General features: G+C 35.6%; 1 protein-coding gene across 29 annotated transcripts in view; it reads right to left on the bottom strand.

Annotated features, from left to right (window-relative positions):
* Gria2 (glutamate receptor, ionotropic, AMPA2 (alpha 2)) overlaps positions 1-16,060 on the bottom strand; it is a 122,778-nt gene that overhangs the window by 12,276 nt on the left and 94,442 nt on the right. For 21 of the 29 annotated variants that reach the window (NR_152147.2, NR_152148.2, XR_001783652.2 and 18 more), the window contains exons 9-12: positions 15,653-15,763; positions 13,974-14,180; positions 13,163-13,533; positions 8,733-8,931 (exon numbers count right to left, since the gene is read on the bottom strand). Coding sequence is in view for 7 of the 29 variants with exons in the window: in NM_001357924.2 (NP_001344853.2) it covers positions 8,733-8,931; positions 13,163-13,533; positions 13,974-14,180; positions 15,653-15,763 (888 nt within the window). In the remaining 22 variants the exon portion in view is untranslated. Of the gene's footprint in view, positions 1-8,732; positions 8,932-13,162; positions 14,181-15,652; positions 15,764-16,060 lie in introns of all 29 variants that reach the window. The other 8 variants (NR_152149.1, XR_001783662.2, XR_003954287.1 and 5 more) reach the window with 2 other exon arrangements.

Genomic DNA, 16,060 nt, shown 5'->3' on the forward strand with positions numbered 1-16,060 from the left:
AAATTGAAATAATATCTTTATTTTTAAGTCATGAGATTTTGTGGGCTCTTCTTATTAAATGCCATGGAAAATTATAACCTTAAAAAGGTGCTGTCAATTCATCGTAAGTTGGTTTAAAACAGACCAACAGACTTTCTGAGCTTGCCACCCCAGGAATCCTAGCTGCTTCACACAAGAGCACGGTTTAATTTGGTGAAAACCTCATGTCAGGGCAATCAGATTAAGAACTGTCCTTTGTCTCTGAGGCAAATAAGTCTATGTTGCTGCTGCTTCACTACAACTTTTACATGCAGAAGCCTATGGCCATTGTTGTTCACTGCTCTATGGAAGGATAGCTAGGTGTCCTCCCTTAAAAGATACTAACATTCATTACCAAATTACAGTTTCTATCAGCAAATAATTTTTCTAAATCACATAGATGTATTTCCAATACTGACAATATGCCTTCCCGAGATCAGAGTTGGAAGCATTCTCTGGCCAGCCAGGCTTCCTCTCTGGTATGCCATACAGCTCGAAGAATGCTCCCCCAGGAAGCCAACTCTCAGCCTAATGATCCGTATAGCATCCTGTACAGAGTAGATTCATTTAAAAGATGCAAATTCATTGACTGGTTGGGAACATGGTATGGAAAACCAATTTTTGTCTGTTGTTGGAAACCAACTTATTTACCATTTCTTCTTTCTGTCTTTTTTTTTTTTTTTTTTAAGCTTCTACTACAATTTCACTGCAGTTGATTTTAGGTAAATTGATAGTCTCAACTCCAAATTTTTTCTAACATGACTTCCCACAAAAATATGATGTTTAAACATTGGTAACAAAATGTAAGCTGACTAAAATGGGATTAAAAATAAAATTACACATATATTTTATCAATTTATCCACTGAATTTGTCAATTATTCCAAATTGAAAGAAATATCTGAGGTACATTAAAGTGTTAAATAAAGGGCTGGACAGATGGCTCAGCAGTTAAGAGCACTGGCTTCATTTGCAGAGGTCCTGAGTTCAATACCCAACAACCACGTGGTGGCTCACAACCATCTGTAATAGGATCTGATGCCCTCTTCTGTCATGCAGGCATACATGCAAATAGCACTCATATACATAAATATATAAAAAATAACACCTTTTTATAAAGGTGTTAGATAAAATATTTTCTAATTGTGGATTGTCTTTGTGAAAGTTCAAATGTTAGCAATAAAAAAATTCCATTTTCCTACTATATTGGAGAGTACTTTCCAAAATTTGAATTTGTTATTGTCACGGTTTAAAGTTATTAAAATGCCTTATGGGAAATGAATATACTGAAACAATGTCTGCACTGAACAACTTAGGTGCTGTCTTCATTGTCTCCAGTCAGCAAATGTCTGTGTGCCTACGCTGTGCGCCTACACTGTCTGTGCGCCTACACTGTCTGTGCGCCCACCCTGTCTGTGCGCCCACCCTGTCTGTGCGCCTACAGTCTCTGTGCACCTACAGTCTCTGTGCGCCTACATTTACTGCTAAAGTCTGTGTGTCTGCTACCTCTTCATCTAGACCTACAAGATGAGCTCTCTCAGGTTAAATGAGTTATTTTTGGCTTGTTTTTGTAACAATTTTCTGTTTTTTAATTTAAATTTTTTGAAATTATAATACAATTGCATTATTTCCCTTTTTTTTCTCTCTCCAATCCCTTCTGTATATAGTTCCCCGATCTCTTCTACATTCATGGCCTATATCTTGTGTGTGTGTATGTATGATTGTGTGTGTGCATAATATATATAAGATATTATTTTATATGTAATATATAATTATAATATTATGCTTATATATTATTTTGTAGACCCATCCATGTAGCAAATATCTCAACCTTTCTCTCTGATATACTGCAATGTACTGCTTCAATATTCTGGGGTTTCCAAATCAGAGAAAATCTAAGGAGTTGTGATTTTAGAAAAGAGAGAAACAGGACCTAGTCTGGTGAGGCTCTGTGTATATTTGCATGGGTGTGCTATAGTACACTGGCATGTGACGGTCAGATGTCTTCCTCTGTCAATTTCCACCTTACTGTTTGAGACAGGCTTTCTCACTGAGCCTGGTCCATACAGAGTTCTAAGAATAACTGGCCAACACACATCAGGAGCCCTCCTGACTCTCCCAACACTGGGAACACAGGCACACTCCACCATGCCTGGCTTTTTCTGTGGGTGCTAGGGATCGGAATCTAGGTCCTTATGCTTGGTTTGCAAGTAGTTTTCCAAATGAGCCATCTCTCCAGTTCCTTTAGTGAATACATAAAGACATTTTGACATACAAGAAAATGTAAAAAGACAAATAGTTGTGGATTCAGAAAGCAATCAGGAATAAGTCCTTTACTAACTAGCACTACGGCTTCATTTCCTGCCCACTGTCCTCATCCAATCACCCTTGATTTGAAACCAGATCTGTGTTTAGGGATAAAGTTTTAAAGACACCGATCTAAGCCTTCCAGACAAAATGACCAACGACTTCATTTTTCTTCATTGCCTTCAACATAAATTATTTACCATAATTCCACTTTCCTTTTTGTCATCTCAAGAGTAAATTTCTAGTAAAGAAAAGTATTTGGAGCTGAGTGTGGTGATTCACTTTGATTGGGGAGCATCTGTCCCCAAAAGGCAGTAGATGGGGGGAAAGTTCAAGGCCAGACTGGGAAGGACTGTTCCAGAAAAGCAAAATTAAACAATCAAAAATTCATTTGGATTTAAATTATATAGGATAGTGACTTCACACCTCAATTTTCAAGGAAAGATAATTTCATATATTTTATATTTAGTTTTATACTATGCTAGCCACTTTTAAATATGAGATTAAAATCATTTCATAGTCAATGTATTTCATTTTGGGAAACTTAAATATTTGTGTCTGCCTACTATTTTGTATTAACTTCATTTTATGATATTGCTTAATCCCTTCTGTTTCCATTTATTTTCAAAGTTTGTATTACTCTTTGAAAATGAGCAGCCATATTGGCAAGACAAAATGCTTTGGGAGAATACTTAATAAGATTCAGAACAAAACTATTCAGAAATATGTATGACAACTTATTTCTATGTTATCTCTTCCTTCAAATGTCAAAACTCTAATTGAAAAGTTTCCTAGATTTTAGCAACAGTGTTTCGATTTCATTTTTATTTTATTCTGATAAATAATATCAAGGCACAATTTTGTTTTCTGCCTGCCATATCATCATGGCAACCAGTGTGGGAAAAAAAAACTAGTAAAAAACAGACAGAAGTAATTATTTTATTTAAACAAGGTAATAAAATGCATCGAAATCCAAATGAAACATGTAAACTGGGAATGTTAAGCATTTTAAAATGGGAGTGTTCTCAAAGATATTCAGCATTGTAGCCTTTGCTGTGAGATTGTCTTCAGCATTTGATGGTGTGAAAACCAATGCTTAGTGTGTATGGTCTGTAAGCAAAAGCTTCCTGTCTTCTGATTACAGAGCATTCATTGTGATAGGAGGTGGTTTCTAAATTACCCAGCTGGACAGTCAGAGGCCAGTGACATTTGTGGAGAATAGCTATGGGACAAAAATAACCCACTTGTCCTGAAAAGATCTACTAGCTTACCCAATTACCTTAATAATAAAATATAGCCTTTTTTCTAAGCATGTGGTCCACTGATGTCACATGAGTCAGGATAGCCTCCTGTCTATGTCTTTCGTCTTATCTTCCCAATGAAATATGAGGGATTTCTACTGCATGGTTTCTAAGCCTGGCATTTACTTTTAAAGAAACCAATGTCAAAGTCTGCTAAAACTTTAACTACGTTTGCGGTGTTCTATTCCGATCAAGCTGAACAAGAACAGCAGAGCAGGTTTGTCCCAGGCTGACTATGTCCTAAAACCCCACAGATGAATCAAACGTCTCCTCAGTTGTTCTGTGAAATGGTGAGAAAATTAAAATGTCAGAGAAAGGAAGGCTGCCAACCAGGAGGAAATGACTTCACCTTGTTCTGGGTCATCTAGACAAGGTGGTAGCATGCAGGAGCTGGCAGATGAACAGATTGCCCTGCTGTATCCAATCCACATAACACGAAGGAATGGAAGTCTGTAATAAATATGACTAACCATGCATAAATACCTTCACCATGTGCACTGCACTACTCATTGCTATGTATTCACATTCAGCATTTATTTCATGCCTACAGTTTTAGAAGCTATTTATATATTTAAGCCTGTGTGAAGAACTATAAAGAATCTTTTCTTGTATGAGTAACATCCTACACATACAGAAATATATATGACTGCACTCAATTTCTCAAATCTCTGAAAGGCGTAAGTACGTGTGGCTGATATTCCCAGTCTACAGATACATATTTATGCCTGCACACATGCACTGACGATCTTGATACCTAGAACAGAAATATCTGGCAGTGTTGAAAATAATGAAATAGGAGGAGGATTTACAAACTAGTGAAATCTTTATTCAACATGTCCTAAGTATCAGGAAATTATGCTGCATAATTTGCAAGCAGCAAATCTAAAAATCATGGTGCTACTGAAAAAGCACATACTATTTTGTAAGTAAGTGTGTAATGACTAGAACACTTTCATTTGTCATTGTATTTACCTATTTTATTGCAGATAAGGAATGGAAACTAGGACCTTGCATGTGCTAGGAACACAAGCTCTGCTTCTACTTCATAGTTACAACCCTAGGGAGTGACCCCTGCTGTGCAATTTTATTTCAAATCTAAGTCTCCCTAAGTTTCCTGGGCTGGTTTTAAATCATTCTGCAACCCAGGTAGACCTCAAACTTGTGACTCTCTCATTCTCATTTTCTCATTCCCAAATAGCTGTCATTAAAGGCACCTACTTCCCAAGCTCAGACAATAGTTATGTAAATATAAATAGGTGTCATTAAAGCCATCAACATAGCAACAAAACATTTTGTTTGGATTTAGGAATAATCTCAGTTATTGTAAATCTCTGGTAACCATGATTATTGAAGTGTGAAATGCACACGCTCATGACACACACTGAGAGACACACAAACACTCTCATATGCAGAATCAGGCAAGTTTCAAACTAATTCTTTCATTCTAACGAAGAACAATTGCATCGATCCTACACATCTGTAATTTATACTGTTTGTAAACTAAAACATGTCTATGATATTGAGTAATAACTCTGTAGTCTGATGAACTAAGATCAGAGTAATTCTGCCATTTACAAATTAGAATAATTAGTCTACTTACTCAAGAGATAGGGAAACTTTACTTAGACCATTTTTTTTTCCTGAGACTAACAGCACTAACACATACCACTTGGTCAGAGAGTGAACAGTGTGTCTTGCCCTCTCACAAGTGACAACTTGAGGAAATGGCTTGATTACAGTGAGAAGGACTTGGGGCATGTGGCATGAGGCATGTGGGAAGGAACTCTTGCTCCCCTTCTGCAAGTCAATCATTGTCCTTTGTGGACTGACAGACCTGTGGCTGGCTCAAAGAGAAAGCCTGCTCTAGATTCTAACTTGCTGTGGGAATATGACAAACATAGGTTCTGCAAAAAAATCATTTTCCAGAAAATTATAGAACTATGATCTGCCCTATTTTAATGAGGGGAAATTATCAAAATTTGAAACTCTAAAAATAGTAGTTTATATTTGAAATCCCATTTCCCTCCTAATTATAGGTACCTTACAACGGCACTCTAATTAAGTATGATTAGCAAATCCATAGCAGGTCACGACAGCATACTGGGATCCATAGAGAGAAAACTTGCCAGCCCATAGAGAACAGTTCCAGGTCCACACCTCTCAGTTTTTACTAGATCTGACTCCACTTTCCCTTTCTTGAAACATCAACTGAATATTGATGTTAATATATTAGTGAATGAGTAGAATACAGAGATTAAATTAGAAAATTTAGAGCTTATGTCACACTTCTAAATCTACTATGGACACACTGGCATCAATAAAGTAATATTAACATAAGCTGACTTAATACTTAATTATTTATCTGAACTCTAAAAGTACTTAAGGCTTTGACTGAAACAGCTAATATCACAAAAGTTAAAAAGAAATCATCATAAATTAGAAATTCAATATTAGTTACTTTTACAGAAACAGTTATTTTATAAAACTTATAATAAAAATTAGGTGCACCTGTAAAAGATCCAAATTGCTGTTTAGAAATGGATATTCATTTTAAATTGTAATGTTTCTTTCATTTCTTTATCTACTATTTAAGATTTGGACTGTGTCCTTACTTCTCAAATTATTTATCTCAAACCTGGATTTAAAGCATTCTGTCATAGAAACAGACAATTGTCTTAGTTACTCATAGTCGTTCTAGCAGAATTAATAAAATTCCAAGATTAAAGAACAAAAATACGTAAAGCTAGCAACGCAATGAAATCATGTCATATTAGAAAATGTTATTGTTGTTCTTCCTATGGGGTTGCAAAACCCCTTCAGCTCCTTCAGTCCTTTCTCTAACTCTTCCATTGTGAACCCGGTGCTCAGCCCAATGGTTGGCTGTGAGCTGCTGCCTCTGTATTTGTCAAACTCTGGCAGAGCTTCTCAGGAGACAGCTATATCAGGCTGCTATCAGCATGTACTTCTTGGCATCCAAAATAGTGTCTGGGTTTGGTGACTGTATATGGGATGGATCCCCAGGTGGAGCAGTCTCTGGATGGCCTTTCAAGTACAAATGGAGGGACCCATAACTCCAGCCACATATGTAAGCAGAGGATAACTTTGTCAGGAATCAATGGGAGGAGAGGCCCTTGGCCCCCTGAAGGTTTGATGCCCCAGTGTAGGGGAATTAGAGGGTGGGGAGGCACGAGTGAGTGTATGGGTAGGGGAATACCCTCATAGAAGCAGGGGGATGGGGGATGAGATAGTGAGTTCCTAGGGGTGAAATCAGGAGAGGGGATAACATTTGAAATGTAAATAAAGAAAATATTCAATAGAAATAAATAAAATGAATAAAATTTTGTGTGATTAATACAAAAAGAAAAGGAAATGTTATATTAGAGCAATAATCCAAAGAAGGGCAATTATCCTTCTCCCACAGGTAATTAGATCTTTCACTGGGAGTTTGGTCAGGTAGTCAATAAAGCAGGTGTCCAGAGAAGAAAGCACACCAGCACATCTTCAGTCTGAAAGCCCACTTCCTCTGTTCCCTCTTCCTGGTTGGCTGGCAACCATAACAATCAAATGTGGTTAGCTTTCAGCCTGCCTTGAATGCTCCAGTCACGAAAACTCAAATTCCCCATAGGTAAAGGACAGTTGAAGAAGAGCATAAACTCAGTGTGCGTGGTGATTATGAATCTCACAAAGAGAAGCACACCTTTCCTTTGCAAATTCCTTCTATCTCAGAAATGTAAAATTTCAACTATGCTCAGCTAATGACTGAGGATTAATGGGAATTGTTGACAAAAAAATTGTTTTGTCTTTAAAGGGTCTAAATTAACTATGTGTTGATCTATCTATTTTACATGACACTCAGTGGATTGGAGTTTTTAGTTTAAATGTAATCCATGACAGAATTTCTTTACACTGAAGCATGCAAGAAGGAATGATGCACTATGGCTCCAGATGGAAAGTTACAGCATCCTGGGAAAAAACCCACTGTGATAAACAAGAAAGGAAGTCATTTATCGTTTTACATCAGGTGACCCCATTATCAAATAGAAACAGAAGTGGCAAGTGTGTCAAAAATCACTCTTAGACTAGCAGGCTATATAACAGTAGTTTTAATAGACTACATCAGAAGACAGCATACTTACTAGTTAAAAGTACAGTTGTTAGAACTATACTAGACTAGTTATATAAAGCGAGGTTCCCAAGCACATTTCTTCCCATTCCAACATGGCCCCAATTCAAGATAATCAGCAAGAGATAACACAGGAAATGCAGGAGAGTGTAGAAATCACAATCTACTGCTCTGACATTTAACAAGTTGAAGGTCTTTGCCTTTATCTTACTGCTGATTGGCCAACATCTCACACACTGATATACGTTCAAAGGTATTTGGTAACTATCAGATCATCTTTTGTCATATTTTTTGGGTTACGTAATACATTAGCTATGTGAAAACATATTAGTAGAATGAGCTATTCTGAAAACACAATGCAAACATGAAAGAAACTTATTCTATCATCAAATGTTTTATAATGGATTAAAAGATAAAGTTAACCTACACTTAATACACACATTGTAATTGTATTGCCTATTTTAAATGTTACAATGTTGAGGACTTTTCCTTTGAAGAATTTCCTCAAAAATTCCTACCTGCTTCTTAATTTTGAAATAGCATACTGGATGCAAGCACGTGTCTATTCATGACAAAATCATGCATGGTAGCTAAGCACGGTTATCATAACTGTGCTTATAAAACATGAAAGAAATATGTAGTACCCTTTCTTTAGAAAACAGTAATAACTTATACTGTATTTTGTTTCAATTTTGATCCCATAGAATGTTTATCACTTTTGATAAAATTCAGATTGTATAGCATCATTATGCATTTTCCTCTGAGAAATTAAGAATAAGGATACATGGAAGCACGGTTATAGTTGGAGATCAGAAGGCATGGAAGGTCTAAGATAGAGACAGAACCAGAGCAGAAACAGTGACAGAGACAGCTGGTCCTTCTCACACATCAGCTTTCATGGGCCATGGGAAGAATGGGGGTGGGAATAATTTATGGGGGCTAAATTTAGAAAACAACACAGAAACTAAAAATAAGAATCACTTACCCTGAAAAACTCTTTAGTGGAGCCAGAGTCTAATGTTCCATAAGCAATTTCTGTTTGCTTAGACAGATCCTCAGCACTTTCGATGGGCGACACCATCCTCTCTACAGTCAGGAAGGCAGCTAAGTTAGCCGTGTAGGAGGAGATGATGATGAGGGTAAAGAACCACCACACACCTCCAACAATGCGCCCAGAGAGAGATCTGATAACAAGTACGAAATGGATTCGTAAAGCGAAATGAATGCTCTAATATGAAAGAAGTTTACACTCATATGCAAGTAGTCACTTATAGAAGAGTTTACCTTATAGCTTGCAATATATCTTTTCATTTAGTGAAACTAGAAATTACTACTCATTTTTTGGGCAAGGAATACAGAATAATGAGGTTGAGATCTGTGGATGTACCCAAAGACTTAAACTCCATTCTTGGGAGTCTCTCATAATGTACTCAAATACTTGGTGTAAAATTCCACAAGAAAGAAACTTCATTGTACAAACATACAACTAATTGATCTAATATGCAAAATACTTTGTCTACTCCTGTAATAAATATGCACAAACAAGAGAACCTAAGAACATTAGCTAAGTTCAAACAAAACAAATATTAAGAAATGATTTATATCATAAATGTAGCTTTAAACATGAAAGAAACTGTCTCTTTAACACAGTTCACCCCAACCCCACAAATAGACCCAGTTCCATTAGGTTTTTTGGGCGTGCAAACACATGGGTATTCGATGCAGTACAGGAAAGAAATGGACAAATGAAATGACACTAAAATAAAACAAAATTCTTAATGAGTATAAATCAAATGCTTTAATGGTGTGCACTGCTCTGACCCTGTTCCTTTGTGCTTCCTGCTTAAGAGAAAAAGAAAACTCAAAGAAAACAGATTAGATGTTTTAAAGTTTAAAAAGGTATAAATTTACTAATGTGAACTATAATGAGACAGCAGCATTTATATGACTATAAATATATATATTGTGTCTTTAGAAGCTTAATGGATTTCCAATAGTTTACTTTAAATATTGAAGGAGATAATAATAATAATAATAATATAGCTATATATGTAACAGTAGGCATCTACCATGTTATTTAAATCATTTTATGGGATTCTGTATATATTTGAGAAATTCAAAGTAGTATTTCTAAAATACTAAAACATGAAAATTGGGCAATTTATGGGCATAATTAAACTTATTGGCAATTAGCATTAAGAAGTTCATCCTTTGATACATTAGACACAGGATGAAATTGTGGAATTTGGTAGAATAAGCCACTCACTCAATACAAAAGGAAACTCCTGTTCCCCAAACTACAATATCTTGAATATCTGTTGCTTAAAACAAAAAAAACTGAAAGTATATAAGTGAGCCTCCATAACAAAGTCACAATAAAATGAAAATATTTAAATAGTAGGAATGGAAAGCTTAAATATTTTTCACGTGGGATCAGGATCAAGTATTTTACAAACTTTGCTTCTAGAAAACCCTGATATTGACACAGACACACTCCAGGTGTATCCTATCTACCCATGCAGCACAATAATTTCAGGACACATCTTAGTGCCCTGCACTAAGAGGGCAGACTTGGAGCCCAGTTGCATGGGTCCTTCAACACTAATGTTGAATATTTTTTAATGAATCTGGCACTGTACCAATGTCCAACATGATTAAGAATCATGATTATATGTTATTCTATTTAGCCAGGAAGTAAATACTAGTAGATATCTGTTTTTTTTAAATACAGTGTTTAAAAATATTGAGATTAAATATTTCAATATTACTTTAATTGCATTAACTCTAAAATATAGAAAAGTTTTAGAATTTATCATTTATTTTTAACTGTTTTAAAAGCAACAATTAATTTTTCTGGGGGTTCTAGTGAAGTTTTATTAAAGGAGGGTTGATGAAATTTGCCATAATCAAAATCAAAAGTTATACTTTAGATCACATATGGTGAAGAATATAAATGTAAAAGCACTGTCATTTCTTCTTAATATGCATAAAATAATGATGTTTAAGGGGCCTAGGATTTATATTGTGAATATAACAAGGCAAGGTGAAGAAAATCACTATGGTATATTCTTTCCTAATTTCTATTTCAAAACATATCTTACTATGAAGAGACCTGAAACTTTTCTTCTTCTTCCTCCTCCTCCTCCTCCTCCTCCTCCTCCTCTTCTTTTTCTTCTTCTTCTTCTTCTTCTTCTTCTTCTTCTTCTTCTTCTTCTTCTTCTTCTTCTTCTTCTTCTTCTTCTTCTTCTTCTTCTCCTTCTTTCTTCTTTCTTTCTTCTTCTTCTTCTCCTTCTTCTTTTGTAATTTTGGACAAGTTATAGTCACTGAATTCATTAAATCATCCTAGACTGTAATTCAAATATGTTCTTTCAACATCCTTAATGGAGGTCCATAGTAGACTTTACTTGAAAAGGGATGATTGCTGCACTTTCAAAAATAATTAAAAGGAGTTTCTAAGTGGTCTGTTAATTTTTAGCTCTTTTAAAAAGAGACTAACCCACTCTACTGTTCTGATCTGCAGTGGTCATTACTGCATTCCAAAATATGATAGTTGTGTTCATTCTTTTCTTAAAATGGTCATTAAACTGGCAATATCATGTTTTAGTTATAATTTTTAAATATATATGGTGCATAAGCAGAAAGAAAAATACATTTTATTTTTAATGGTATATACTATATTTACATGTTAATTAAAAAAATCAATATTAAGGAAAATACCTTAACTAAAAACCTGTGTTTCTTTCTAAGAAATAAGTGTTATTGTATGTGCAATGTAGCAAGCCTTGTCTCAAGAATGAAAGCACAGAAGAAAATATTCTTCTTAAGAAACAAGCTTGATAAAAATGAAAAATTGTCTGAATATATATATATATATATATATATATATATGGAGAGAGAGAGAGAGAGAGAGAGAGAGAGAGAGAGAGAGAGAGAGAGAGAGGAGAGAGAAAAGATAGAGTGCTGACCAGGCACATTTTACTTAGAACCCTGACTCAGAGGTCTTTCCAAAGCTAAACTATCAATTTAGTGTTCTATGGAAGAGAATGTTTGCTCTCTGACCCCAAATCTTGTTATTTTTCTCTTCCTCATTGTTAGAAACTGATCTTCATATATTTAATCTAAACAAGGTAACTATGAGAGATGAGAGGCTGACCCTTCCCCATTGTTGTCAGTGGTTAACTGTTTACTTAGGACCATACGCTCCTTCACTCATGTCATGCAAATATAACTAGATTCTTTTTCTAATTCAGGGATGCCATAAAGAGAATCCACTGTGAATATGAAGTTAAGATTTTTCTTTTTAAAAGATCTACATAGTTCAGTTAATTTTTCTTTATATGTGATTTTTGTAATGCAGTACCATAACAGCAACTGGCTCTCAGAAATAAGCATATAATAATCTCTGCCTAAATGATATATTTCCCTCTTCTCAGCCAGTGGAAGATATTAAAACACTTAGAAAGCTTGAAATGCTTATATTCATTATGAAATTAATTGCTTATAATTTTCCAAGAACACAAAAACTAACATTTCAATGAATTATCATCAAAAACTAACTCCCTTAACTAGTAAAGATTATTATTGGAATCAAAAGTGTTTATTCCAGATCAAATTGAACTTCCCCAAGAGACACATAACATCTTGGCTATAAATGTTAATGATAACACACTAGCAAAAGTGGGATTTATTTATCCGAAGAGATACAGGTAATTATCATTCATGTTGTAACATAAACAATAGCAATTGGTGATTTGTGACAAATACTGATAATTAAGTACTTGAAGCCTGAGATAATTATAACCTGATGTGAATCGAGGTGTGTGAGTATGTATCCTTCAACGTGGCACAGGAATTTTCAGCAAGCTATTCTTTTTCTGTCTGCATTTCTAGATATGTGTGATCAACTTTTTACTCCAGGAGCCTAACATTTAAAACTTTTAATAACCTCACAAACACACCATTTCCATGAATTGATGTTAGAGAAATAAAGAGATGAGGTATGTGCAAATGAAGTGTTGTCTAACAAGTTGTTGACCCTGTAGGAAAAATCTAACCTCGCCCATTTTCCCATATACAGGTCTGTGGATGAACACACAGATAACTGTAAAATGAGAATATGCAGCAAAAACACGGTACCCCTCCAAGCAGGCATGGAATGATAGGAACCTTCTGCATTTTATAGCCTCTCCATGGTGTATATGATTTCACCAGGGAAACACATGATCAACATTCAAGGAACATTGTTCAGGTATTTCACAGGCTTACGCCGACGGTAAAAATTTGCCTTCTAAGCATCTTAAATTTGCTTGGACAAATGGTCGGCAGCTGCTGACATCTTTATAGTGAATTCATAGACACCATGAATATCCACTTGAGACCTAAAATGCACAAAGTTGAAGCAGGTGAGTGACCAACCTTGGCGAAATATCGCATCCTTGCTGCATAAAGGCACCCAAGGAAAACCAGAGACTATTAAAAATCCCAAATTCATTAGTTGATTCACTACTTTGTGTTTCTCTTCCATCTTCAAATTCCTCAGTGTGCCACTCGTAGGGGCTAAATCTGCTGACCAGGAATAAAACTACACTGACCCCAATGTAGGCAAACACAATGCACATCCAGATCTCATAGGCTAAAGGATCAAGAAAGGAAAACACTCCTGGTTTGGACTTCTGAGGCTTCTTGATCATGATAGAGATTCCAAGGCTCATGAATGGCTTCGAGAAGTCAATCACCTCTTCTCTCACGAGAGTGATAGTTAATGGAGCAATGGCAATATCAGCTTTCTGTAAGGGAAGAAAGAAAAAAAACAGGAAAATAACAGGACCTAGAATTGTGGCTAGAAGAGACAAATGGCTAAAACTTGGAATGGAAGGAGATGGAAATTAGAGAATGTCACTAATTATAGTGTTTGGGTTAAAGAGTCAGACGAATAGTTGGCCTATCTGACTTGTCCAAGGTCATTATACATTTAGGTCATTACACATTTCATGTACTGTTCCCTTGAAGTCTGGGGATACTGTGTGTGCTTGAAGACAAGTGAAATGCATGTTTCTGTTAGTCTTCAAGTTTACTTCTTGCTTCTGCCTCAACCTTTAAAAAGTTTTGTTTTTTCTTTCTAGAACATCATGGAATGTCAACAATCTTAGATGTGGGCATTTAAAAAGAAAAGTGGCAATCTGTCAACAATGATTCAAACTGAATTACTGTAACATTAAAAACTTACCCCATATACAAGTTCTCCAACCATACCATTCCAAATTTTGGTGTCTGCATCCCTGGCCCCATACTTGCCATCCCCAACAATAGTCAGCTTGTACTTGAATCCACAATGTTTGGCAATTTCTGCAGCTAAGTCAACACAGTAGCCCTCATAACGCTCATTCCCTTCAAGCATTTCATGATTTTTCTTCATCATAACATATGGAGATTCCTATAAGGAGAGATAGTATGTTCACTGATTATCATACTGAATTATTTACATACTGTTATTATGTCAAATTTCTTAGCTGAATAATTGTTTGTCAAAATATACACATATTAGACATATAGATAATATGGTAGATATTGAAAGAAAAAGAAAGCATAGTGCTTCTATTACAAAACTTCTTAAATCTGTACATTACTGGTCATTACAATGGCTTGCTTATATGTAATAATATCAGAGTAAGATACCCAAAAGCTGTTAGCATGACTCCTCATCTTATTTGTAATGCTTAAGCATCAGAAAGGGAATTGTTTGTTCAATGTCCACTATATTCAACTTAGGGTCTACTTTACCTTTCACCATGGCACCCAACAAACAAAATTCAGCCAAATTGTGTATAACTGCTCATCCAAGCACAATTATCAAGTAGGACTATAAGCTGATATAATCAATGAGCTTTGTCATGGCAACATACTGATTCTATTTCTAAAACCATTGTGTCTCACTTCATCTATGAGATATAATACTCTAGAAGGATAACCCAATTATAGCCATAGAGACTCTCCTTTTTCAAGCACATGAAAGAGGACACATGACAAAATTTATTCGACAAATCTAATAATGTCCATTTTGGAATGTCATGAATTATAAGTCTAAGTGAGATAGTGGTTCTGATCAACAGCAAGATTCGAGTCTAACTCATGGTCATTATGAGACTATCATGTACTGATAGTGTTTTAACTACATCTCTCATGAGTGCATCTATAATTTTGTCTTATGTTGTCAAATAATGAACTCACAGACTTATAACCTCACTGCTAAGTACACAATTGTTTTATCTCAAAATCATGTCTTGTAATGAATTCCACCTTCTCTCCCTCCATTGCTAAGCATCCTGTCCTCATGATTCATACTTTTCCCTTCTTCAATCCACATCCTAGATGTTCCACACTCAGGTGAGCTTTGCCTTCCTCTTTCACCATTCAGGTATATAGAACCAGGAATATAGTCACCACAAAGTTCAAATGAAGGGTATGAAGACAAACACCTGTGCCTTTAAGGGGTCTATCTTTGTTATGAAGGAAGATGGATTGGTTATGAAGGAAGCACTACTAGACCACAATATCAAATGGGAGGGTGGTGATGAGCCAGAGATGGGTTAGATTTGAAAGGAAGTGTGAAGAACATATAGACCTTGTTCTGCTGTTCTCCTGTGTCAGCAGCAGGGTAATAATTAGCTGTCAGGCTCCACTTCAGCCTCCAAGAGGAAATTCTGAATGTTTGAACTTATCCCATGTGGAATTCTTTCCAGGTAAACATACAGTAAGTGACACACTGACAAATATGCAGAGTAAATATGCAGAGTAAATAAAGCTGTCTGGTGTGGTTACTACCCACAAACCTAAACACCAGCTCTACAACAGAAAGCTTTAACTATGGAAAACCAGAGTTGACTATGAGTGCATAGAGTCACTTACCAATATTGTGGTGACAACCACAGTTTTGTTTTCAAGCCCAGATGTGTCATTTCCAGAGGGGAGCTCGGTTAGGGTGACAACCATTTTATCCACTTCACTCCAGTACCCAATCTGAAAAAAGTGACAGCTGATAAACACAGAGAAATGAACCATCTTAATGTAATAAACTGGATACTTTTCGAACCCATGCCTGTATCCAAACTAATACCCTCATTAACCAGAATCCTAAATAACAGCAAAAAATTTACAGTCATAAACATAATGTAATTAGGATTGAAACTGTATATATATCATCTTCTAAAGTGGGTTGGATCTTCATTTTTATTATTTGTTTATTTGGTTTTGTTTATTCAAGGTAAGAACATGGGATGAATCTATGCTGGTTTGTGTAGAACTCAACATGCATTC

This window comes from Mus musculus, chromosome 3 (genome assembly GCF_000001635.26).
Source record: "Mus musculus strain C57BL/6J chromosome 3, GRCm38.p6 C57BL/6J".
NCBI classification, from domain to species: Eukaryota; Metazoa; Chordata; class Mammalia; order Rodentia; family Muridae; genus Mus; species Mus musculus.